The sequence below is a fragment of the Hermetia illucens genome, chromosome 2 (assembly GCF_905115235.1).
Source record: "Hermetia illucens chromosome 2, iHerIll2.2.curated.20191125, whole genome shotgun sequence".
Lineage (NCBI taxonomy): Eukaryota > Metazoa > Arthropoda > Insecta > Diptera > Stratiomyidae > Hermetia > Hermetia illucens.
In genome coordinates, this window is record NC_051850.1 from 146,418,829 (window position 1) to 146,443,913 (window position 25,085).

Here is a 25,085-nt window from a genome sequence, read left to right on the forward strand (position 1 = left end):
CATCATCAACGGCGTAATAACCGGTATCCGGTCTAGGCCTGCCTTAATAAGGAATTCCAGACATCCCGGTTTTGCGCCGAAGTCCACCAATTCGATATCCCTAAAAACTGTCTGGCGTCCTGACCTACGCCATCGCTCCATCTTAGGCAAGATCTGCCTCGTCTTCTTTTTCTACCATAGATATTGCCCTTATAGACTTTCCGGGTGGGATCATCCTCATCCATACGGATTAAATGACCCGCCCACCGTAACCTATTCAGCCGGATTTTATCCACAACCTGACGGTCATGGTATCGCTCATAGATTTCATCGTTATGTAGGTTACAGAATCGTCCATCCTCATGTAGGGGGCCAAAAATTCTTCTGAGGATTCTTCTCTCGAACGCGGCCAGAGTTTGCAAACTCTTCTTCTTGCTAAGAACCCAAGTCTCCGAGGAATACATGAAGACTGGCAAGATCATTGTCTTGTACAGTAAGAACTTTGACCCTATGGTGAAATAGGCTCTCTTAGCTGACAACAACCGTGAGCGGATTTCATCATCGTAGCTGTTATTATAATAGTTGTGACTTTTGACCCTAGATAGGAGAAATTATCAACGGTCTCAAAGTTTTAGTCTCCTATCTCTATTCTTCCCGTTTGACCAGTGCGGTTTGATGTTGTTGGCTGTTTGGTTTTTAGTGCTGACGTTGCCATCATATATTTTGTCTTGCCTTCACTGATGTGCAGCCCAAGATCTCGTGCCGCCTGCTCGATATGGATGAAGGTAGTTTGTACGTCTCGATCACTTTAGAGAGGACGCATGATAGAACATCCCCTTGTCGTAGACCGTTGTTGATGTCGAATGACCTCGAGAGTGATCCTGCTGCTTTCATCTGGCGTCGCACATTGGACAGGGTCAGTCTGGTCAATCTTATTAATTTCGTCGGGATACCTAATTCTTGCATGGCCGTGTACAGTTTTACCCTGGCTATGCTATCATAGACGGCTTTAAACTCGATGAGTAGATGGTGCAACTAATGTCCATATTCCAACAGTTTTTCCATCGCTTGCCGCAGAGAGAAAATCTGATCTGTTGCTGATTTGCCTGGAGTGAAGCCTCCTTGGCCAATGATGTTTTAATTGTTTCCACAAATCTTTTCAATGTTCTGCTGCAAATCTCTCGCGAAGGTGAATTGCCGCTTTTGGGATTAACTATTATTTAATTCTAAGCCTGCGCACCACTTTTCACCTCGAAATCCTTATTGGAACGATTGAACAGAACAACTTCTACGTCGCCTCGATAATCCTGAACAATAACGCCGGCATCCACGTCGATGAAATTCTTGGCAGCGTTGCTGAAGTAACAGTTTCTGCTACTTCTATGTCGAATTAACATTGGCCGATGTGATCAAATTGTTAACGGAAATATAGAGAAATATTGATTTGATTTTTTTCTTTGTTTCAGTTATTAAAATCACAATCGCACACACGTAGGGAAGAAGTCCACTATTGCGAGTAAGAAGGTAAAACAAACTTTATTTTTTTTTGCTTTTTGTTAAAGTTATCGAACAACGTGTTCCCTTCACGGCGGTTGGATCAGAAGAGACCGGTTGGTTTTTCATGCGGTCCCTTTGTCCCCAACCAATGGAACTTTTTACCGCTGGCTTTCCCCTCTCGTGGCGAGTTCGAATAAGCCACGGAGAGCACCATGCATTCGAAGCAAATTAACCAAATTAACATCACTCCGCCCCCAGATGAAACCTAGGGGTTTCAGTGACTGAACCCGGCACTGCGTTCCCCATCATTCCGCGAAGCGAACGCGACGTTGTTTTGGGGCGCACACGGGCTTCAGCCTAGATAAGGAGACCGCCTCTTTGTGTCCTCCGATCTCGAGTTGGAAGAAATGCTCCCCCCGCTGTGGTTTAGTGAATGTAAATTCCACATACTGCCTGAACCTGATTCCTACTTCATAGGAAAGGGAATTTCTCGAGAAGTCGAAACTGAAACTTCAATGAAGAAAAAGATAATAATTCCCTGCGTACCAGCTCTGCCGCCCTGTTTAAACTAGCAAAGAACCACGAAGAAAACAACGAAATCGACGGATTAACCCATATATATATTTCTTGGTCTTTGACAAAAGTGATAAGGAGCAGTGCAGAAAGTACAGAATTCCAAAGATTAAGCACTTTCATCAATGCAGACGCGAACTGTGGTATCATGAAGAAGAAGAAACAAGCGGGGAAGCGGAAGTTGGACGCTTCAGGTATGAAAGGTTTTGTGTATTTCTTATATAAAGACATTTCGGCTGATATTGACATTTATAGTCTTGCATTTGCAAAGAAACGACAACGTATTATAACTATGCCAGTAATAGTGCAATTTCCACCAAACTTAGTAGGACCGTGCCATTTGTTATAACCTACATCCCTGCAATTTCGTGGTGTTAAGATAAAGTTAAGGAGGGTGTTGCAGCCAGTTACTAAAAATTATAGCAATTTACTATTATTAACTTTAGTTGAAGAGATATCGCCATGGTAGGTATTTCGGACCCCACCACCCTTCTGATTTTTTTCAGATTTTTCAGTTGGGTAGTTTCTGAGAATGGGTCCGTTAAATAAATGATCACTTTCGACCTCCCGCACTCCCCACCTTTCCAACAAATATCATTTGATACCCCACATGACTATATTTCGTGAAGAAAAAATGTACACCTCCCTTTCACAGTTTCTATCTTTCCAGCAAATTTGGTGTCAATCGCTACAACAGTCTCCGAGAAAAATGATTGTGACGGACAGACAGACGGGCAGCTAGAGAGACAACCCCAACCATCGCTCAAATACTTGGGAATAATTATTGACAGAAGACTCAACTTCAAAACACCCATTGAGTGCGCCGCAACTAAAGCGTCTACCATCGCTGCGGCGATCTCGAGGATACTACCGAACATTGGTGGGTCAAGACAAAGTCGATGTCTTCTGCTTTCTAAGGTAGTCAGCTCCGTGCTACTCAACGCATCTCCCGTTTGGGCAAATGTTCTGGATAACAAAGTGAACTGCCGAAAATTGCGAATGGCGTATCCGCTAAGTCTACTCCGGGTATGCAGTGCGTATCGGACAACATAAGGAGAGACAGCATATGTACCTGCAGGGATGCTCCCCATAGTCATCTCGGGGAATGAAGGCTGGCGACTCTTCGACAAAACGTACACAGCTGGGTAGTCTAGCGTATTTCGACAGCAGCTGGTAGGGTTGGAATTTATGGAAGAGTGGCAAAAGAGATGGGAGGAGTCACAAACTGGGCGTTCGACATGCCGCATCATTCCGGATATTCAGAGATGTTTTGAATGAAGCCATGAGGAATTAAACTACGAGTTAGCACAATTCTTCTTGGGGTCAAGCAGTGTACTGCAGGATAGACTGATGCGGAACATAGCTCCCTGAGGCCAACCTATCTTTCTCTAAGGATGAGTTGTCTCTCCTCTGGGACGGTGTGTGCCTTTTCAGGGGCCAAGCCTCTCATCTACCAAGACCGTTAGTGAGTGGTGATAGCCACACCCTGTACGAGGTGACCCTACTATTAACAAAACGCTACGGATCTAGACTGGGGAGTCGAAAAACACCTCCCCCAATCCAGGGTGTCATGCGAACCGTGCCCATTGGATAGTTTGCAGTCGGGGGTAACTGACTGTATTCGAACGGAGCCTCACTGATACCTGGTTGCCTCAGTGAGTAAGTTAGATCTTACCGTGCTACGGGAGGCTATGGCACGGCGGACCTCTTAACCCCCATACTCGTGAGAATCAAATGAGTACAAAACTGAAAAAAAAAAACAAAAACCAAAAAAGCGGGGCCCCGTACCGCACCAAAACTGGTTAATCAGGCGGAGGCACGTCTCCGAATTACTGAAAGCCAGGTGACTACACCCAAGAAGGGAGAAGTTGGGACGTCAAGCAGTGGATCCAAGGTGAGCATTGGTATACTGCATGGACTACAGCCAACGAACACTCACCTGCTCAAAGAGCAGGGACCAGCAAAAGCACGTCTGAGATAAATATAACAGACGTCAGGAAGGAGACTGGTCTCAGTGGCGCCGGGGTTAAATGGTACCTGCGCTATCTGAAGGAAGGCCTGAAACCAGAAGAGGCCCTTAAGAAGGCCCAGGACAGACCTAAGCCATCTCTACCGGAGCCGAGAAAGCGGGGAGCAGCAGAGATCAGCCCGCATGAAGGGAATGCTCCCAAAAAACCCAGACCTGAACCCACGGGAGGAGAAAACCCGGGCAGGTCAGGAGTGAAGGCAGGACCCAGGAAGCCCGGCATTAGCTATGCTAGTGCGGTCAAGGGCATTCGACTGGCCATACTGCCAAAAAGGTTTCCCGAGCAAATACTCACTCGGGAGGAACAGGAAATCATTGAAGAACTTGTCGTCAAGCAGATGATCAAGGGTTGGACGTCGAAACTGGTGTTCACCGGGATACGCTTTCGACCAGGCCTTATACTGGTGGACTGCGCGACGGAAGGTACCGCAGAATGGGTCAGAACCATAATTCCTAGATTGCCAGGCTGGGAAGGGGTGGAACTGTCAACATGTGCTGGAGATGATATACCAGGAGCCCACATGGTGACAGTTTTTCTCCCAAAGGCCGCGGCAATAGTAACAGAAGACCTTATGAGACTCCTAATTGCTCAGAACGAAGATCTCCATACTCGACTATGGAGAGTCTTCAGAAGCAAGGTGGAGGGAAAGGGTAAACTCCTCACGATCGGGGTAGATGACCGATCCCTAGAGGCAATTAAACGTCGGAGTTGTCATATCAACTACCGATTTGGCAACATACCCGTGCATGTGCACAAGGAAAAGCCAAGGAAAGAGACCTCGGAGGAGGCATCGGGTGGAAAGCTTACCGATGTCCCTGAAGAAGTCGCGGAAGCCATAGAGGCGGAAAGAAATGGATCAACCAGGGAAATAGACCTGCTGCCCAGTGAAGAGCAGAAGCTGGACGACCTAGACCTAGGACTGCTAGGGCTCGGGGTGGACGGCGACGCGCAGGAAAGCGCCATGTCGGAGGAGGAGGGTGACACTGCGACAGTGGAGAAGAGCCCCAAACAATAACGGAGCCAATGGCCAGCACTAGGATAGCCCAGATAAACCTCCACCATGCGAGAGCTGCATCTGCAGTGATTGCAAGGGCAAATTCCAAGGAGAACATTGCAATAGTCCTGGCTCAGGAGCCCTGGGTATACCGGGGGCAGATTCGCGGTCTGCAAGGAGGAGACATGCAGGTAATTTGGGACTCCTCTTGTGAAAAACCAAGAAAAACCAATTCTCAAACGTAATCTAAAATACATATGTCTTTCAGAGTTCTTAACCGGGGACCTTTTGGCTATCCAAGTCTCATTGGAAGCCGGGAGGAGCACTCGAAAGGTAGTTGTAGCATCGGGATACTTCCCAGGAGACGAGAGCCGGGCTCCACCGGAACAAGTCGCAAAGCTGACGGAGTATTGCGAGGAGAGGGCGTTACCACTTCTTCTCGGCTGCGATGCCAACGCCCACCACGAAGTGTGGGGAAGCAGTGACACTAATCGTAGAGGTGAGTACCTTCTCGAATTTATTCTTAGTAATAAGCTAGAAATATACAACGTAGGGAACACTCCAACATTTGTGACCAGCACCAGACAAGAGGTACTAGATATAACTCTAGGAAATACCCTAATGAACGGGATGGTCAGGAATTGGAGGGTGTCGGATGAACCCTCAATGTCTGATCACAGGATAATCAGATTCGACATTGAGGGTAATTCCGAAATAAAAAGAATAATAAGGAATCCCAAGAGAACGGATTGGGAATCCTACACAATGCACCTGAGCAACAACATTGCCCACCTTCAAGGGAGCGGTGACATCAGCAGCGAATTAGAATTAGAAACGGTGGTGGAAGACCTCAACACAATCGTCGTTGACGCATATGAGGCCAGCTGTCCGGCCAAGACAGTCAAGTCATCAAGGGATGTACCATGGTGGAACAGCGTGAGAACGGAGGTACGAAAACTCTTTAACCGGGCAAAACGAACCGGGGACTGGCGGAGGTATAAAAATGCCCTGACTTCGTATAGCAACGCCATCAGGGAAGCGAAACGGAACAGCTTTAGGGAATTCTGTGAAGGGATTGAACAGATCACAGAAGCAACCAGGCTGTACAAGGCTGTAGCCAAAGACGGGAGAATATCCTCTGTCTGCTTGAAAAAGGAAGATGGGACATTCACCGAGAATGAGGAGGACAGGGTACACCTGCTTCTCAGAACTCATTTCCCAGGGTCCTGCCCCTCGGCGGCAGGCGACAATAATCTGCCTGACACCCCAACAACGAATAAAAGGGGAAGGAAAGAGAGCTGGAAACTAGCAAAAGAGGTATGCTCAGAAGCTAGGCTAAGATGGGCAGTGGGAACCTTTCAACCAATGAAATCTCCCGGAGCAGATGGCATTTTCCCAGCACTTATCCAGAGAGGCCTAGGAATTATCTTAGAGTCTCTTCTGAGGGTGGTAAGGGGGAGCATAGCACTGGGTTACATACCAAGGGCATGGAGACGGGCAAAAGTGGTCTTTATTCCGAAGGCGGGTAAAAAGGATCCTTTTCACCCTAAATCTTTCAGACCAATCTGCCTAACATCGTTCGTACTCAAAACGGTGCAGAAGGTCATAGACAACTATATTAGAACTAACGTTCTAAAGCGTAATCCCCTACATCACTGTTAACACGCCTACCGGGCAGGAAGGTCAACTGAAACTGCTCTGTATCAGCTGACAGAGGTACTACGGGACGCCATAGAAACAAAAGAAATTGCACTGTGCGCGTTTTTGGATATCGAAGGAGCATTCGACAACACATCGCACACAGAGATACAGGATGCCCTGAGCCGCAAAGGAGTGGGAAACACCCTGGCACTCTGGATGGGCAAAATGCTAGAAATACACAAATAGAGGTACAAACAGGTACAAATTCTATTATCATGAACACCACTCAAGGCTGTCCACAGGGCGGAGTACTATCGCCGCTGATGTGGAGTATGGTAGTGGATGAACTCCTGGACGTGTTAACTAATACTGGAATACAAGTCCAGGGCTACGCGGACGACATTGTTCTAATCTGTAGGGGCAAATATAAAGATACCCTATGTGATAGAATCCAAACTGGATTAAGGGTTACTAGTGCCTGGTGCAGGAAGGTGGGACTGCGGATCAACCCAATCAAAACCACCATAGTACCATTCACTAGGAGGCGTAAGCTGGATCACCTGAAAGCCATAACATTACATGATATGGAGGTGAAACGAGAAACAGAGGTCAAATATGATACTTGGGAATCACGCTAGACCAAAAATTACTCTGGAAGACACATGTCGGAAACACTTGTCGGAAAGCCACGAGGGCTCTGATGACTTGCAGATCCATAGCAGGAAAAAAATGGGGTTGTAGCCCGAAGATACTACTTTGGATATATACTGCAATAGTAAGACCAATGATTACCTATGGAGCGGTAATCTGGGCAGAAAGAACCCAACTCAGCACACAAGCCAGGGAATTACATAAGCTCCAAAGGCTGGCTTGCGTGTGTATCAGTGGGGCAATGAGGACATGCCCAACGGCATCCCTGGAGGTCCTTCTGGGATTAACTCCTCTCCATCTGTACATACAGATGCAGGCAAGGAGATCAATATTCAGGATGGCCGGTAGCATGAGTGAGGCGGGGAGCTGCCTAAATCGAAGGAAGATTGATACCCTTTCTAGGCGGTATCCCGAATTACTGATACCGAGGGACAACATGACAACGAGGTTTCACTTCGATAAGAAGTTTGAAACACGTTGGAGTAACAAGGCAAACTGGGAGAGCGTGGCTGCGACATACGGTTTAAACCAGCAACTAATTACTTGGTACATTGACGGATCCCTCACAGCAGAGGGAGCGGGTGCCGGTGTCATTGGTCCAAGGAAAATGTACTTTGAGCCAATGGGCAGGTACACTAGCATATTCCAGGCGGAAATTTACGCCATAGACAAATGTGCCTCCTTTAATCTGCAAAGGAACTACAGGGGGCAGAACATAGCTATTCTCACCGATAGCCAAGCAGCGATCAAGGCACTTAGGTCCAACCAGGTGAACTCTAAACTGGTATGGGAATGCCTTGAGAGACTGAATACACTCGGCTCGTCCAACAAGGTCTGGATACTTTGGGTTCCAGGCCATGCTGGGCTGGAAGGCAATGAGGCAGCGGATGAACTAGCCAAGAAGGGAGCAGGGATGCCTTTATACGGGCCAGAACCCTTCTGTGGAATCGGAAACGGTTTCATGGCTATGAATCTAAGAAACGAAGAGAAACGGTTGAGGGAACTATATTGGGCGGGCCTACCAAGGATGGAGCAGTCCAGGGTGCTTATTGGGGAATACGAACCCATGCGCACAAGGGATTGCTTAAACCTCACCAAAAAGAACCTCCGAATCATAGTGGGAATTCTCACTGGTCATTGTCGGCTGAACTACCACCTAGGGAAGCTAGGGATATCTACGGACACTGCCTGTAGGTTCTGTGAGGAGGAGGACGAAACCTCTATGCACGTCCTGGGACAGTGTCCAGCACTTATGCAAAGTAGGTCGATACATCTGGGAGAACACTTAATACCAGATGCAAAGCTGAAACTTCTGGAAGTGGGGAACATACTAAAGTTCCTAACGGTTACTGGCCTGCTTGAGATACTATGATCAACAGATACACTATAACCAGTAAAAGGGGCACAATAGTTCTTCAAGGACGCGGTGCGACTTTCCCTTAACAGAATAATAATAATAGCACAATTCTTAAGTTTACATGGAGGTTATCGTGCTTATTTACATCAATTTGGTCACGATGAGTCACCATGCTACCCAGGATGTGGTAACGTGGATGAGAATGCGGAGCATGTCATATTTGATTGCCCTGGTTCACCGCGCACCGTTTGTTTTACACAAAACCTTAAAAAGTAGAACGCTTTTCACATTCCCACAACTGGATTAATGCGAATGGCACCTGCACGGAACGCCTCAAATCATCGCAACTGGTTTCGTAAGTGCTCCGGACTACACGACTTCGGTGTAGACAGAGGACTTCTTCTAGAATCCATGATTTTCGCCTGGGGAAAGTGTAGATTTTGCCACCGTTGACACTGTATTTCTTTCTGTAATCAATGGATGGGGTTATCTATGCTTAGCATGCCGGGAGAGTGGGCTGTTCCATGCTGATCTTGCCTGGAGAAGATTGGCATCTTTCCATCAATACCTTGGTAATGAAGCTGATGTCTACTTATGCTTCCAAAAGTTATTGTGGTTTATGTATTCGTTCTAGACAGTGAAAATTAACTTAAATGAATTAAATGTGAATGGGGTCGAAGCAGGGGAGCTTTTAGATCCATATACATGGGACTCTTTGTTGCGTATTCGACGGACGCTACTGTTGATGCAGGACAGGAAACTGCCCTAGGTCTGGCAACGAGTTGCGTTGTTAGCTAGTATCTCTGTATGTCGCACGGTTTCCACCAATGCAATGCCCGTATTGCTGGATGTTCCTCCTTTTGATCTAGAGGTACCCCAGCCTGCCACAAACTACAGGATCAGGAGAGGCGTACCTTTGCTGTAAACGGTTCCCGTTAATAGTGGTGAGGTGGAGTAGTTAGGACGGCTCAGAAAGTTGTTAGATAAGAGTGTAACATTCAAGTGGCAGACTAGGTGGAGCGGGCGTAGTAAAGGTCGGGACACATATGCCGACGTGAAATATGTGTCCGCCAGAGAGTTTCTCTTCTCGTAGAACCTTGCCTCCAGTCAGGGTTGGATTCCGTGTGGGGCAGATTTAGAGGACTGATTACCGGACTTCTGGGCCTGTCCAACGTACTGCAACATCCGCAATCTAGATGACATAGCGGTTCAAGCGGTGAACATTTTTTATTAATGTTGATGAATGTTTGCGCACGTGCTGCCATCCGACGATCGTTGGAGTTCTTCGACTCTGCTTTCTCTGCAGTACTTCCACATACTCGAGGAAAACGATCAGGAACTCATCTGAAGTAGCTCTCACGGACTCCTACCTTATCCTACTGTTACCATGGGATGGTCCTCTAGGAGCATGGCAACAAGCCCGTTTGCGGAGTCGATCCTAGTGACCAGGAATCTCCTCGTGATGGCACTGGGAAACGATGCGCTCATTTTGGTTTGCTGGTTATGGCTGCAGTGGGCGAATACTCTGGGACCTTTCATTTCAACTAACAACAACTTATCATAAGGCTTTTGTAACTGTCAACGTGTATCACAAAGAATCTATTTGGCTATGAACTTATCTTCATATCGCATAATGAACAAAAGCTACGCCATGACAAAACCATAATGAACTATGAGCAAGATTTAAAACTAAGGGAGCTCGAATAGGCGATCTACCCCTGTGTGTGTAAGAGTGAAACTTGATAGTTTGAACAAAATTTAAATAAGACAACTGTATAACCCCCTTATGCCAAAGTATGCCACAATGACCTGGTGTGGCATGAGAGGTTGAAATTTTTAGTCCGTTCTCTAATGCAACAGACTTCCGAAAGAAATTCAACGGATGACTGCCGGTTTAAAAGAAATTTAGAACGGCGCTTACCTGCGGATTGTCCATAGTTTATGCTCAACGGTAATATAGGACTCGTGAGGGTTGCAGTGTTAGATAACCCAAATGCTAAAATTGCCCCCCCGGTGAGGGTTTCGAGATATCTTCCACCTGGTTCGCCGGTAAAATGTCGCCACTTCGAAGTGGAAAGTATGACTTAAACAACTTAAGTATTCCTAATGGCAAGTGATGTATGTATGATGTGTGCATATGATGTGTGCACATGACTATGTCTATATGGTCCCTATCTATTGCTTATGACCTTGTAGACTCAATCCCCAAGACCTATCTAGGAAAGAAGAGCTCAGACTGAAATGTCAAATGCCACTTTGACATTCTTAAGAACCTCAATAGCTTACATACGAATGGGGTGGCAGGTTAACAATTATACGCATTTCACTACCTTAATTAGATTATTTATGTTAGACGCACCAACCACGAGTGAATTCATTGAGAGAAAGGCAATACGCGTTTACGAAAGTAACTCTCGAAACGAAAAGTTCATTTTGAAGCACAATGCAAGGATTTCACACATGTCATAAATAATCAGTTTTAGAAAACATTAAGAGGGATAATCATTGTATGATTACCGAATCTATATTAATCCCAAAATATTAGTGGCAGCTGAAATCCCATTAAGTGGACCAAGTATATCAAAAATTAGGGAAATCATAAAGCCAATAAGACTTATCCACGCCTGAAACACACAAAATATGTTTTACAGAGCAGCAGATCCTTAATTAGGAGGCAGATTACTCAAAGTGGGTTCATATGTAAATATGTAATATGAGTGACTCGAAGGAAAAATTCGGCTGGGGGAACCTTCCTCATAGGCGCTCTCCAAAGACCTCGTTTATAAGACGACGTTGACAAATATTTCGTTTTACTAAGTAATCTCTGTCTGCGTGAAATTTATTCATAGAACCACGCAAAAATTTTGTCACAAGAAAATATAAATGAAATAAATTCTATGAAATTGTCATAAGAAATAGGGTTCCCGGTTTTGTCGTGAGTATTGGTTATTTATTTGGTGTTTATTTCTAGAGATGAGAATAGGTATTCAAAGCTGTACCTAAATGTCATGCATGAGAGCAACAAATAAAATATCACTTAGCTTATAGGAAACTGAAGACATACATAAACCTATTCAATCTTTTGAGGATGATTCGCTGCAATAACTTCCGACTTCCTAAGGAAAAGCAACAAAATTGCGATTTCATTGTTCGAAGAAAATAAAATACCACATCAAGTAAGAAAAATCTATGCACCCGCATTTATGCAACCCTAACAATAACGTCAGGAGTTGTAAGGAGCAGGATGACGAGCGCCGTAATTGCTTTAGTCTGTTTTGCCAACGAAAACACAAATTTCTTAAAAGAAATCATTCTAGAGAAAATTGCAGGACGTAGGTGAAAGTAAGATTGAAACCTGTAAAGGAAAATATAACGCAGAAAGGCAACATTTGTGGTACTTACCCAGAAGTCGATCTGGGGTCAACCTCGGGCCATGACAAACGTCTCTTGCAAAACGCTAAAGGTGGTCTGTCCTGCGGTGCCGGATGATGAACTGGTGAAGTCCTTTGACGAAATGATCCTGTTCGTGGCGGAACTAAACATTCCAATGCTCGTGATTGTCGTCGTGATGGGAGATTTTGTGTTGTTGTAACTGTTCCTGGCGGTGGTACTACTTTCGGGAAACCTATTTCGTAAAAGATAAGTAAGTTAATAACGAGATTAAATTGATGCATTTGTGTGGGGTGGGTTACATGGCTTCCATCCACAAAAGAGGGAGGAAATGGAAAAAATAGGAGAAATGGAATAAATGGAGGAAATATGAAAGGAAGGATACAGTCACCTGCTTCTTTGTCATTTCATAAATTAAATAGTAAGCAAAGAAGAAACAAAATTAAAAGAATAAAAACAGCGTAGATAAGATTCGACGGATAAACTCATTCAACTAAAAATATATAGAAGGTTCCGCCACACTTGTTGATAGGCACATAGTCAGAAATGGATTTACATGGAATCTATTCAGTATTGCATAGTTTCTGCAATGTCTTATAGCAAATAGGATGATGCAACAAAAAAATCTACAAATGGTTTACAGTTTCGTTGGAGAACGAAGGCAATTCTTCAGATACGGCGTGAACTCTGTCCTATTGAGCAGCGTGGCCAAACACGGCTACATGTAGCATTTACTCCAATTACAATGATTCATAATCATAACAGAACCGTCAATTATAACTCGACAGAGAAATACTGACGAATTCTGGCCGCAGCCTAGACAAATCTTTTGCTTATAAGCCTAATGAAAAAAAGGGGGAAAGATAAGAAGAGGTGGTGAGAGCTTGCATTTAGTGCCTGCGGCAAAGCGAACCAGAAAGGAAAGTATTGGAAATTCTCAACTTGGGACAAACTGGAAATCCGACTAGGGCCGGCCCATCCGCGGTACAACAGCCAAATCTACCCGTAAACAGAAGAGGAAGGCTCGACTGAAGGGAACTTAGGCCAACAAACGGGGGGGGGGGACTACAGGCTGAATCCTGTCTGTCAGAACTTTCTCTTCTTCACGGTTCCCGGGAGGAGCGGAAGATAGGGAAGCTGGTGACGTGGACGCTGGTTTAACGTCGGTATGAGGAAATGGATCCAAGCGGTCCAGACACCGTGAACCTGGAAAAGCCCCAAGCCGGCGGCAGAAGATGACACTCCGAAGGAAGATGAAGCACCTTCTAGATGAGGATATGGACATGGCTGTACCACTAGGTGCGGTAATATCCAGAGAAATTGGGCGCAAGGAAGTGGAATCTTCGACGGAAAGGTGGGGATAAACAACGCCTACATCCAGGCGTCCCGCGTGGGTTAGGACCAGTGTACCGAGAAGTAATCTAATCAGCGAGAGAGATCTCAATGAAGTTGGTCCTCCCTTAGGAATACGGATACAAATTTCCTCCAAGAATGGTAAAATGTCAAAGGGACAATTTATCATCCTCCTGGAATGCCTGTGGGATAAAATGCTGGAGCCTGGAACGAACCTAAGATTTAACAATCAAGATTTTCGTGATCGGCTTCTCAATTTGGAGCGCATTGATTAAGCTACCTTAAAGTTGCTCCAGCAGGTAATCCCAACTTTGGGTTCTGTCGGTCGGCCTGAACCCTGAGCTGCGCAGGACAGAACACATCGGATGTTGGTTACCGGGCCCTAGAAGGAAAGCAGAGGACATCTCCGCATGTTGAGCGAACAGAACCCAGGCATGGACTTTGGACACTGGAAGTAAAGTTCATGAATGTCAAGAGGGACAAATCTACAAACTTGGAGGGTTTCAGCTCGATATTCGAACTGGACCAAAAGAGTCTGAATGTGCTCAGGGGAAGTCACCATATGGTGCTCTACTTTTTCCTATACAGATTGAAATTCAATCATAATAATGGTCTTCGACTTACAGAATATAAAGCAAATTGCAGCATCTTCGATGCGCTCTCTCATAATGGAGCTGCGCAAGGAGAATAGTGCAAAAAGTGGCGGAACCCCGTACGAGAGTTGGCACATGTAAAAGGGCTACAGGGTGAATCCTACCTGCTACTAACTTCTCCTACACAATTTACGGAACAGGCAAAAGAAAGGGAAGCCAGAGGCATGAACGGAACTGACTTTATGCCAGTTCCAGTGATCGAATCTATGCAAATCGGACACCGCAAACTAGTGAAGGTGTTAAGTGGAAAACAGATGAATGCTCTGCGTGATGAGGTTAGACCTTTCATGGATGAGGACAATGGAACTTTAGTACATCCAAGTGCAGCTTTCCTCAGAGAAATCAAACACGAGGGGATCGAGGCTCTGGCGGTACGGTGGAGGGGAAACCCTGTCACACGCGGACCGTGGCGTACGTTTCTAACTGGTTTCTATTGCAAGTTTATGTCGAAAAATATAAACATTAGTCAAATTAACCTGCAGCACGCCACAGACTCCTCCCATATACTGGTAGCGAAGCTGACAAAGCTGCAAGACTGAACCTACATTTTTATGGTGCAAGAACCATGGGTTCAATTTAATAGAATCTATGGCATTGGACCAGTAAAGGGGGCTAGGAATTTCTACGAGGAAAGATCTATAAGACCGAGAGCTTGTGTCCTGATGCCAAGACGAGTAGAGACAACTACGCTGAAACAGGGCTTAGTTACGGTCGTCGTATAATATCGATAATGGCGAGAGGAAAAACATCATAGTTGCCTCTGCTTATTTACCCTATAATTCTTTGTATCCTCCACCGACGCAAAAACTAATGGATCTGGCAGAGTATACAGAATCTAGTGGTCTCGAACTCTTAATAGGTTGTGATTGCTAATGCTCAGCGTATTTGTTAGGGCAATAGCAAATACAATCCAAAAGTAGAGAAGCTGAGACCACGACTGCAAACTTGGGGTGCGCCCCTACATTCGTGGAACCGCGAAGAAGTGAAGTAATTGACCTAACAATCTGTACTTCAAAGAGAGTTAGAGTTGATTTTACACTGGCAGGTGCTAGACGAGGTCTCACTGTCAGATCACCGATACCTAGAATTCAATCTGACTGCGGACGAATAGTCTGCAATACAAAGGCGGAATCCGAGCAAAACAAAGTTCACTGAACTTCTTGACAATAGAGTACAACTCTCTAGGCGACTAAGGACTCCTTTTTCCCTTGAAGATGAATTGGAAATTCGGAACTGCACACTTTTAGAGTGCTCTGAAGAGGTTTGTACTATTTGCCAACGCCAAAGCAGTAAAACGGTACTTTCACGAGCTCCAGACTGGAATCAGTACAGACCCTCCTGGAAGGACACCATCCAGAGTTGACGGTTCATGGAACCCCTTCAACACTCAAGTGCTGCAAGGTGAACTGGAACACTGCGAAAGCGGTTGGCACCCATCAAAAGGTGAGGGCATGGTCTGGATGGCATCTATCCAGTAATGCTAAAGGAGGGTATGGAACTTCAGACAGATCAACTTGACTTTATTCTAGCTGAAAGGTTTAGAGAGACTGATTCAACGTCACATTCGTGGGAAGGCAGTTAGGTCACTCAGGTCGTGGAAAGTCCTGCGAGTCTGCCCTTCATTCTTTGGTTTCAAAGGTAGAAGATGCAAGTCTGTAGAATGAATACGTGATGGACGTTTGACTGTGCGTCTATCCAAAAACTTTGTGATGCCGCCAAAGCACCTGGTGTTGATGATGCTTTAACTAAGTGGATCCATTATATGCTAACGCAGAGATTGCTGTGTGCAGAAGTGGGTGTCAATCGCTAAGCAATGAAAGGCTGCACCCAAGTAGGTATGCTATCGCCACTTCTATGGAGTATGCTGATCGACTAACAACTATGCGAACTGCAAAATTTGCCAATACACGATCGAGCTTATGCTGATAGCGTGGCTGTATTTGCTGTTGATCTGGATCTTCGAACAGTTTGCAGAAATATACAACGTGATGGTGATCTGATAAACACTTGGTGCCTTAGGCATGGACTTACAGTTAATCCAAATAAAACCATAAAGTATTATTCACAGAAAGGAGAAAATTGGATGGACTTTGCCTTGCAGAGATGAGGGGTACACCCCTTCAACCCTCCGGACGGGACCAGCAATTGGAATATCAGTAGTATTGGCAAAGACTGTCTTCCAAAACTGGGAACAAGCTTCCCACAATGACAGGTGGCAGAGCTTAAACGTCCGGTCAAAACCGATCAAGCGTACCGCAAAATTTATTCTGTCGAAAAGCACAAGGACTGACCATAATTCACTAGCTGGGCATAGCTTCAGAATAGAAATTCTTTAAAATGGTACGTATCCCTCATGTGATGAGGAAGCGGAATCCACGGAGCATTTCCTATGTGAATGCGCCGCCTATGGACGCCCAAAAGCTATAGCTTCTCCTCCATGATACACACACACCGGAATTCCATCGAAAAACATAGTGCACTACGACAACAGCAATTTCGCGGACGATCCTCACGCTGAATGAATTCTGCATCGGATAGAGGCACTCGGGACTTGTAAGGGCAAATGTTTTCAGATGATTCAGATAAAATATGATATGGGGATAAATGTTTTGCAAGCTGTACATACTGAATTACTTTAAGTAACAGAAAACCTTACTTACCATGCACATGACTACTATTCGCTGTTCCACCTAATCCCACAGCAGTACCACCACCAGCTGAACCGGCCACTGTTCCAGGCACGGCTGCACCAGCCGCACCCTGAGCAGCACCAGGCTGTGCATTCTTATCCGCTCCCTCACTCGAATCCTGACGCGACAATGAAAAACGCCGTCCACTCAATCCTAATCCTGCGACTCCACTTGTCACATATTGTTGTAAGCTGCTGAAGAAACTCATCGCGTAATTAATGCGGAACGGTCTGGCCTTGAAATTTCGTTGACTTTTCTGATTTGTCTAACACTTGGCTACGTTGTGTTATCCGTCACGACCCTCGTCTTCTAGTCTCCCTCGCAGACTCTACGCTTAATGTCGTCTCGCAATACAAGTACTAATCTAATTACTTTTCTTCTTCTCCCGTTCAACTTTCAGGACTTCTATTTAGGTCATAAAAAGTGAAAGCGCCAACAAGAAGTCGAACTTTTCACATCTTTTACACCTACAAAATTCCTGGCAGGGACCGTCCTGATATGGTTGCGCCCGTAAAGTTCATTGCTGCCCATACATCTCCATCGAATAGTGATTGACGGTTTTGTTTGGCGACGTTGAATGGAAAATTCTCTGAAAATATTTGAAAAAAAAACACGCCGTCAGAATTGAACATGAAAAGGAAGCAAATATCATGGAAAACAAGTCAGACATTCAAAGTTGTTACGAAAGGACGGAATGTTTATCTAATTTCTGAAAAATCACGCAAACTTCTATCTGAGCTATTTGTCTGTGTGTAAACACAACGTAATTTTCCATTTCGCCTCTAATTTTTCTCATTTTCGACAATTCCATTTGGCTCGTGAAGCAAGAAAATTCGTTAGAAAATTTCATCAATTTCCCAACTTTTCCGGCTTAACGTTCTTGCATAACGAGGGGTAGAGGCTCATTATGTCATTTTCAGGGTATACTTTGTAATCTATTCCGCGGAAGCTAAGAAGCAAAGTTCCTGGAACTTGAAAATAAAACACGGAAAATAAATGGCATAATAAATTAAAAAAGAAATTAAGACCCTGATATAAATTGTATTAGAAACATGTCATATTTAATCATTTTGATGGATGCTGGCAAACCTCTGTTCAGGTGGAGCATGTCTTTCATTTCTCCTGAATTTAATTTTTTAACACATTTGTTGAACCCAACGCTTCGTGCCCTTTCAAACATTCAGACAATTCCGTTTTAGGTGGTTGAATTCCATCCAGTTTGTAGCAATCATTGCCAGAAGGGTATCCGTTCAAAGAGAGGGTCCTTGCTATCATCCCAAAAACTTTTCTCGTGCATTTTTTAATGAGAAGATTTAAATGGGTTTTTGCCCTTACAAAGCGCAAAAATGAGGTCGAACGAGACTCGTATAATGTCGTTTATAGAATTAGCCGTCGACAGATTTCCATGCGTTTTGGCGAAAGTTTTCATAATATTTTCCTAGAATATTTCAATGGTTCTCGTAATAATCATAACATTACCAGACGTCACTCTTGTTTCCCAAATCAGTTGGGAAATGGGTCCATGGAAAGCTAAAACGGAAGTAACAAAAGAGATCATCCACACTTTCCACTAACATTCGTTCATTGCATAATGGCGATCTGAACGAATCCTTCGGACTGTAATCGGGAGTAAAGGCAAGGTTGACCGCTGAATTCTGTAGTTCCGGCCGATGGCACCTCAACGAAATCTTCAAGCTTCAAGATAATGGCAACGAGTCAAGAGAACGAGAAGCGGAGCTAACTCTCTAAGTGAAGGTATTTGATACATCCTTAGACTAGAACTTTTCCGGGAAGAACCTATTGCGAGCTTATGGATATCGAGAACCCCAACTCCACCTAACCGAGGGAGGCTTCGAAGGTTGAAATATCAAAGTCATGGGACAAATACAATCATCCTATAAGAAACCCAGCGGAAAATAAATCGTTATTTTGCTGTTTACCAATATAGACCGTGCAATAAGCATCAAGGTGGAGATTTCTAACTACGACAAGTAATTCGCCGGGTCAAAACAACTGGTAATAAGCAGTATATGCGAAACTCAAAGCACAGCATAAGGTCAAAGCACTCAGCTACACAATTTGACACTTTCAAGATTACACAGAGACTAAGGACACGTATTGTCCAGAACGAGCTACTTCCAGAAGCATATCTCAAAGGGAAACATCACTCGCGACTCACTCAGCGAAACAAGGAGAACGAGCTTAACAGCTTCTGAAATCCCTCTCTCCTTCTACAATTGACCATGATCCTAAAGCACTCGTGGCCGTCTAATAAACACTTTTTGATGACTGAAAAAGTTAGTCTTCTCAAAGAGTAATCTTAAAATCAAATATTCTGTGAGTACCATAGTCCTTACCCAGAGTTTCCCAAATGGATGCAAGCGCTCAAACTGGCACGAGTCGTTAACTGCTTTCCATTTCACGTTCAAATGAATGGGAAGTTTATGTGGGAGAAGGTCATTGCTCCAGTAATCCTTAGGCAGCCGAGTGCTTAGATCTGTGTTGCAGCCATTCTGATGTTAATGAAGTTTAACCTCAACCACTAGACGATGCACGCTTACAACAAAACGGACTTCATTATGGACTTGAGGATCTAGTTAACCCATTACAGTGAAGGCACCATGGTTTTTCTTGTCGAAGTACAGCACCAAACTATTTAGACTCTGTTCCGTTAATTTGAAGTCAAATTTTCGATTATACTGGTTGGATTTGTACTTTCGTGTAGAGTGTAGGTACCCCAGTGAGCTTTACTGATTCAAAATGCTAACAATCCGCTGTCAGTCTCACTAAATCATTGAACACCCTCACGCCAACTCAAGAAGCGCTCTTCACTTTGGGGATTGAGGATGCGAAGGAAGGATGAGAACCCCTACAAGCGGAGCCTTTTGAATATCTGAATAATCTGGTTTAACCGTTCCATACGTGCGCAAAGGACAAGGGGAATTTCATAACATGATTCGAAAGGGTATCCAAAAGGACCGCCCACATCCCCAAGCCTAGCTAGCATAATAGCGGGCAAGCACATGTCAACAGGAGACTTCGTAGAGCTTCAGTTTTCGCGAGTGGACTCTAGTTAATTATTTCGTCCATTATTTCCATACTTTGCAATGTTTGTCTGCAACTTTGCTCACAACGTGATTAACTTCATTTGGTGATTGTTAGATTTTCTTACACATTCCTTTTCTTCAATGTACTCCATGAATCGAGTACCGATCAATCTTTTCATCGGCATACGTAAAATATGCCACACTCTAGGCAAGTGATCCACTTTTAAGGTCGCTTGAGTAAGCTCAGCCTACCTTGCTCTCCTTTCCTCTATTAACGCTTTTCTCGTCTCCTCTGCATTTTGCAATTTACTCTGGATGGGTTAGATCATGGAGTCGATCCCATCCGAATCCTCCTGACATGCTAACATTCCCCGCATCAGATTTTTTGGTACTAGTATTACTTAATTAAAATTTTCTGATGTCGTGACACACTAGTAACTCCCTTACAGTTTTCTATAGGTTCCTTCTTTTTTCCACGAATCTTGGTCAATAGAAGAATTCATGTTCCAGGTCTTCTGGGACTTCATCGTGCTTTGGCCAATCAGGTGAGCTGTCCAGTTTAAACCTATTCACGTACTAACGATATCCTCTTTCCCCGTGAGAAACTGGCTAAGATTATTATTGGTCTCATCGTACCGTCTCTCCAATCACACCTTGATGGCAGGGATAAGCCGGAGTCTCACCGAGCGTTCCCAATGCTGTTCCCATCTATGTATTTACCAATCTCTCCGTCTCGACCCTCTATAAGTAAGATAGAAGTATACCATTGCCCTACCATGGTTCCTACAGAACTGGGAGGTTAAGAACATCGTTGTACATGATCTGGGAAGCCTTTTTGGCTTTCAATAATCGGAAGTAATCGATTGTATTTTCAAGCGCGCCATGAACAAATCAACAAACATGTCCGGTGTGTATTTCTTAGGAAGTTTAAGGGCCCTATTTGGTTTGCCACTCAGACCCAAAGTTTTAATGCCTCCTATTCTACATCAGATCTCTAGCCTGGAAGCCGTCAGTACCCCCCTTTTCTGGGCGAATAACATCTACATGCTTTTTAGCAATAGGGTAGGGCACATGATCTGTGGGGATCAACGGCCTCTGAATCATCCCACCACGATTCTATAGGCGGTCCCTCAAGGGTTTACATCTGTTTCCAAAGAGAGCTCTTTGAAGCATTCCCTCTTACTCCGCGCCATGACGAGCATAAGGTTTTGTGGGCTTCTTTGTAAGTGCACTCTGTTTGCCCCCCGATTCGATTCAACCTATCGTTCTCTGCGCCGTTCTCCTGGCTCGATACCAGTGTGATCGAAACTATTCCACTAGCAGTTTAGTCTTTTACTAAATTGGCGCATCATATATTGTTGAGCATTTTTGTTTTCACCAAATATAGGCATGTGGGATGTAAACTGATTGGTCACGATTAACATCCGTTTTAATTTCAATGATGATTCTTTCTTTGTTGGCCGCTGCGCTGTGATGATTTGCTTTTCAGATCTGTTTATCGCAGGATTTCAAAATACTTGATCGTAAATAAATGCTTTTTATGTACAATGAAGACATTTTTAGCTAAAAGCGAAAATCACTGCTTAAATTCTTTCGCAAACTTTGAACACTCGGTAAAAAATCACTCCATACGTCAATAATAATGCATCCCATACACCGCCGCAACATAGTGAGCCAAACTTTACAAGGTGGTATTTGTTGCATGTATCAGGTGCCAGCGTCTTCGGGACCCTGATCGATTAGTTGGCATTGAGCCGGCATTAGTAGATCGCATTGTCCCTAGCGAACGTTTGTCCATGCATGAGTTCCTGGGTCAGCTAAGTGTAGATTAGGCTTCAGGAGACTGGAGCAGGGGCTTTGTCCCCGAGGGTACACCCATCGTGGAAGCCGGGACGGGGACGGCAACTCCAATACCATGCTGTTCCGGAAAGAGGCAGAGACGATATCGCACCGTATAAAAGCCGAGTGGTAACGCAGTTAACCGTTCTTGAGAAAACCGAAAAGGGGAGGCTTATCAGGAAATGCTCTACAGTTGTGAAGCACATGGAGTCTGCAACGTTACCCCAGAAACATGTTAATAAAGGCGGGAAACGGGCTGTGGCAGCTGGAGGAACTCGTGGATCACATTTCCGCGCCCCCATGAATCACCGAAAGGGCCAAACGAGTCACAGCTAGTCCGTTGCAGAGCGAACTAGAACAGAAAAGGCCTAAGTAAAAGTGGCCATTAACCACGTATATGCTGAGGTATCCGATACCCAGGTTCATTTTACCTCTGTAAACCCCTCCCCCCCCCCCTATGGTGAAAGTTGGCGAGCCATATAAAAAAATTTCATCTAGTGCGCATCAGCGAACAGTACAGAATCATGGCACCCTGACTTATCAGGTATCGCAGCCATCGAAATTCGGTGCAGCACCCGTCTTAAGGTTACGTTTCCCAAGATCGTGGTTAAGGAGACTTAACTGCTAAACCATTTGAATCGATCATGGCTCAACCAGACCCCAAAGTGAAATGAATTTTCAAAATCGTGGCGGAAATAGGATTTGTAATTTTAATCGCCATCTAGTGCAGGCTGCGTTCCTGTGCCCACGGTCCAAAGGAAGCATTCCCGAAATAACCTTCGCATCGGGTGGCAAGTTCTGAAAGACAAGCAAGCAACCTCTCGGTGCCGCTTATCCTGTACATGGCGCGTCGCGAAGTTGAACACCTCGATATTCGTCGAAGCTCTTGGAACATGTGGAAACGCACTAGAGGGCACTTCGGAGGTAGTGGCGCTGCAGCTGACACTCTTATAAATTCAGTTAAGAACCTGGTAACGACAGCCTGCGGATTTTTCATGCCCACGAGAACACCCAAACGTGGCAAGCTTTCAATGTAATGGTAGACAGCGATAATTGCCGAACTCCGGAAGAAATGCAACATACTTTCCTGCTTAACAAAAGGTTTAAAAGACCAGAAGAAGGCATATAGAACATGGTAACCTGAAGAATCGGCACTCTACGAAAACCCTGTTCGCTTAAGACCGAGCAGATAGATCGTATTGTACGGGCACTATTCGCTGCACATCTAGCACGGATTGACAGCAGCAGCGCGGAAAACGTGAAAGAATGACCACTTTTATCTATAACAAATTTGGAACAGTCAGTCCACTTTATGATAAAGAAGAAGGTGCTAAGATACGATAGTGGCCCAGTAGAGGTATATAAACTGGTGTTACACCGTCAGCCAGCACTACCGCTGGAGACATTCAATGCTTGCTTGAAAGAGCGGATTTTTCTTTTCCTGGTGAGGCTTGCTTTGATTAGCGAAGAGAAAAGCGACCATGAAGTGTCATCTGCGTACCGAGTACTTTTTATGCTTCACACAGTCGGAAATGTGCTCGAAAACCCCATCGCGAATAGGCTCCAATTGAGGTTTAAAGCAGGGAGATCCACAGTGGACGCTGTCATACAACTCGTGGATGCGGTTCATCAAGCACACAGCCGCTAAGCTCGACGGGTGGTGCTCCTCGCAGCGATTGATGTCAAAAATGTCTTTAATTCCGTAAGATGGAAAAACATCTTAGGAGGAGGTCAAGGTCAGAGGAAAATGGAGAGCACGTTGGGAATAGCGCAGGGATCATCTTTCTGGCGTCTGGAACACTTCTCACGATTGTCTACTAAGGCTCGTCATGCCAGAAGAGTCGCACCTGGTAAGTTATGCAGATACTTCCGCGAAACTTATTGCCGGACTTAGCATATCGATGCCTCGGGTTAGCGAATGACTGACCATAGTTTAACCCTTGCACTGGAAAAAAAACCGAACTCACCATCCTGGCTAAAAAAACTACATCCCATATCAATCGACAAGTCAATAATCAAGTTAGAACCGACAATTAACATCCTTGGATTGACGCTGGCCTCAAAGATGAGCCGAAGTTTCGACCTTACGTCGGCCAATTGCAGTCATTGGAGGTCCTGCATCGCACGCTTCTTGCTAAGGAGCGTGGAGCTATGTAGAAGCACAAGGGAAAAGACTCAACGGGGTGGTTGAAGAATTATTATTATTACTAATTCTCTTCGCGAAACAAGATAAGAGGCATAGGAGATAATCTGGCAAGCAAGGCTCCATCTTCTGACGGAGTGTTTCACAATGGGATTGTGAACGACGCCGATGTCACAACTACTACTACTTCGTTTTGAGAATGATGGGGTCCTAAGTCCGCATCAACTTAATGCAGGACCGGACCAAATGGGGAGCAACTCCGTGGACCAGGAAAGAGGGATTAAGTTGCTCCCCATTTGGTCCGGTCCTGCATTAAGTTGATGCGGACTTAGGACCCCATCATTCTCAAAACGAATATTTCAGCTATGGCCAAGCTCTGGTCAATAAGGCGGATTTGCGCTCAATATAATTCGTAGGCATGTCGTGTTCTACGAATTATATAAAGGAGCATTCAACATCTGCGAGCCACTACGGTCACGCTGCTCCCAGGGCAGAGGTGAGGCAGCGTCTGACGATTTGCCTCTGCCCTGGTAAGAAACCGTAAAGCCGTCGTCGCTTGACTTTTTTTACTACTACTTCATCAACAACTTTATTGAAACGCAAGGGAGCTCTCTCCAGGCATCATTGTCAGAGGCACGCTGAGGAGCGCTGGTAGATGAAGCCTTTGGGTTCTCATTGTTGAGAAGAATTTTGAGCTCGACTGGTAAACGGGGCCAGATAACAGGTTCCTTGAAAAAGCAGTTCCTTCCTCCTCTCCTGTCGCTGGAAGGCATTCCCTAACTTGAAAGTTCTCCAAGAGAGGAAAGCCTGAGAACTATCCCGAAGTAATGTGGCAAACGTTTCCAGGCTAATTTTCTAACGGCGGAAGGTGTTTAGTTGGTAGTCCGATGACGTAGTGCACCACTCTGTACGTAAATACATTCACTTACCCTAGCAAACAGTCTGGGCAAGTTTTTATTTCATTCCTTTGCACATGGACCTCATCAATACCCACCAAAAAAGTAAATACTGCCTGAATCACTTTAGTTTATCATTGTTAATTCCCTCTCTCTCCCCCTCTCCAGAACAGTGCAAGAAGATTGAAGACTTCTCCGAAAGTCATGATAGGAGGATATTGTCGGAAATCGAAAGAAGTGGTGCGAAGTTGTGGCCGACACCCTACAGTTGTTAGGGGTAACCATGTATTGCATTTGTATTGTGCAGGAAATTAAAAAGTGAAAGTCAGATTCTATTGCAAGTTGCTTTCGTCGA

At 44.9% G+C, this 25,085-nt stretch overlaps 1 protein-coding gene across 1 annotated transcript in view; it reads right to left on the minus strand.

The window, feature by feature from the left end:
- The window catches only part of LOC119649198 (BAI1-associated protein 3), a 303,977-nt gene that overhangs the window by 221,758 nt on the left and 57,134 nt on the right, over positions 1-25,085 (minus strand). The window contains exons 2-3 of the mRNA XM_038051237.1: positions 16,776-17,394; positions 12,122-12,344 (exon numbers count right to left, since the gene is read on the minus strand). Of these exons, the coding sequence (XP_037907165.1) occupies positions 12,122-12,344; positions 16,776-17,013 (461 nt within the window). The 5' untranslated portion in view covers positions 17,014-17,394. The remainder of the gene's footprint in view (positions 1-12,121; positions 12,345-16,775; positions 17,395-25,085) is intronic.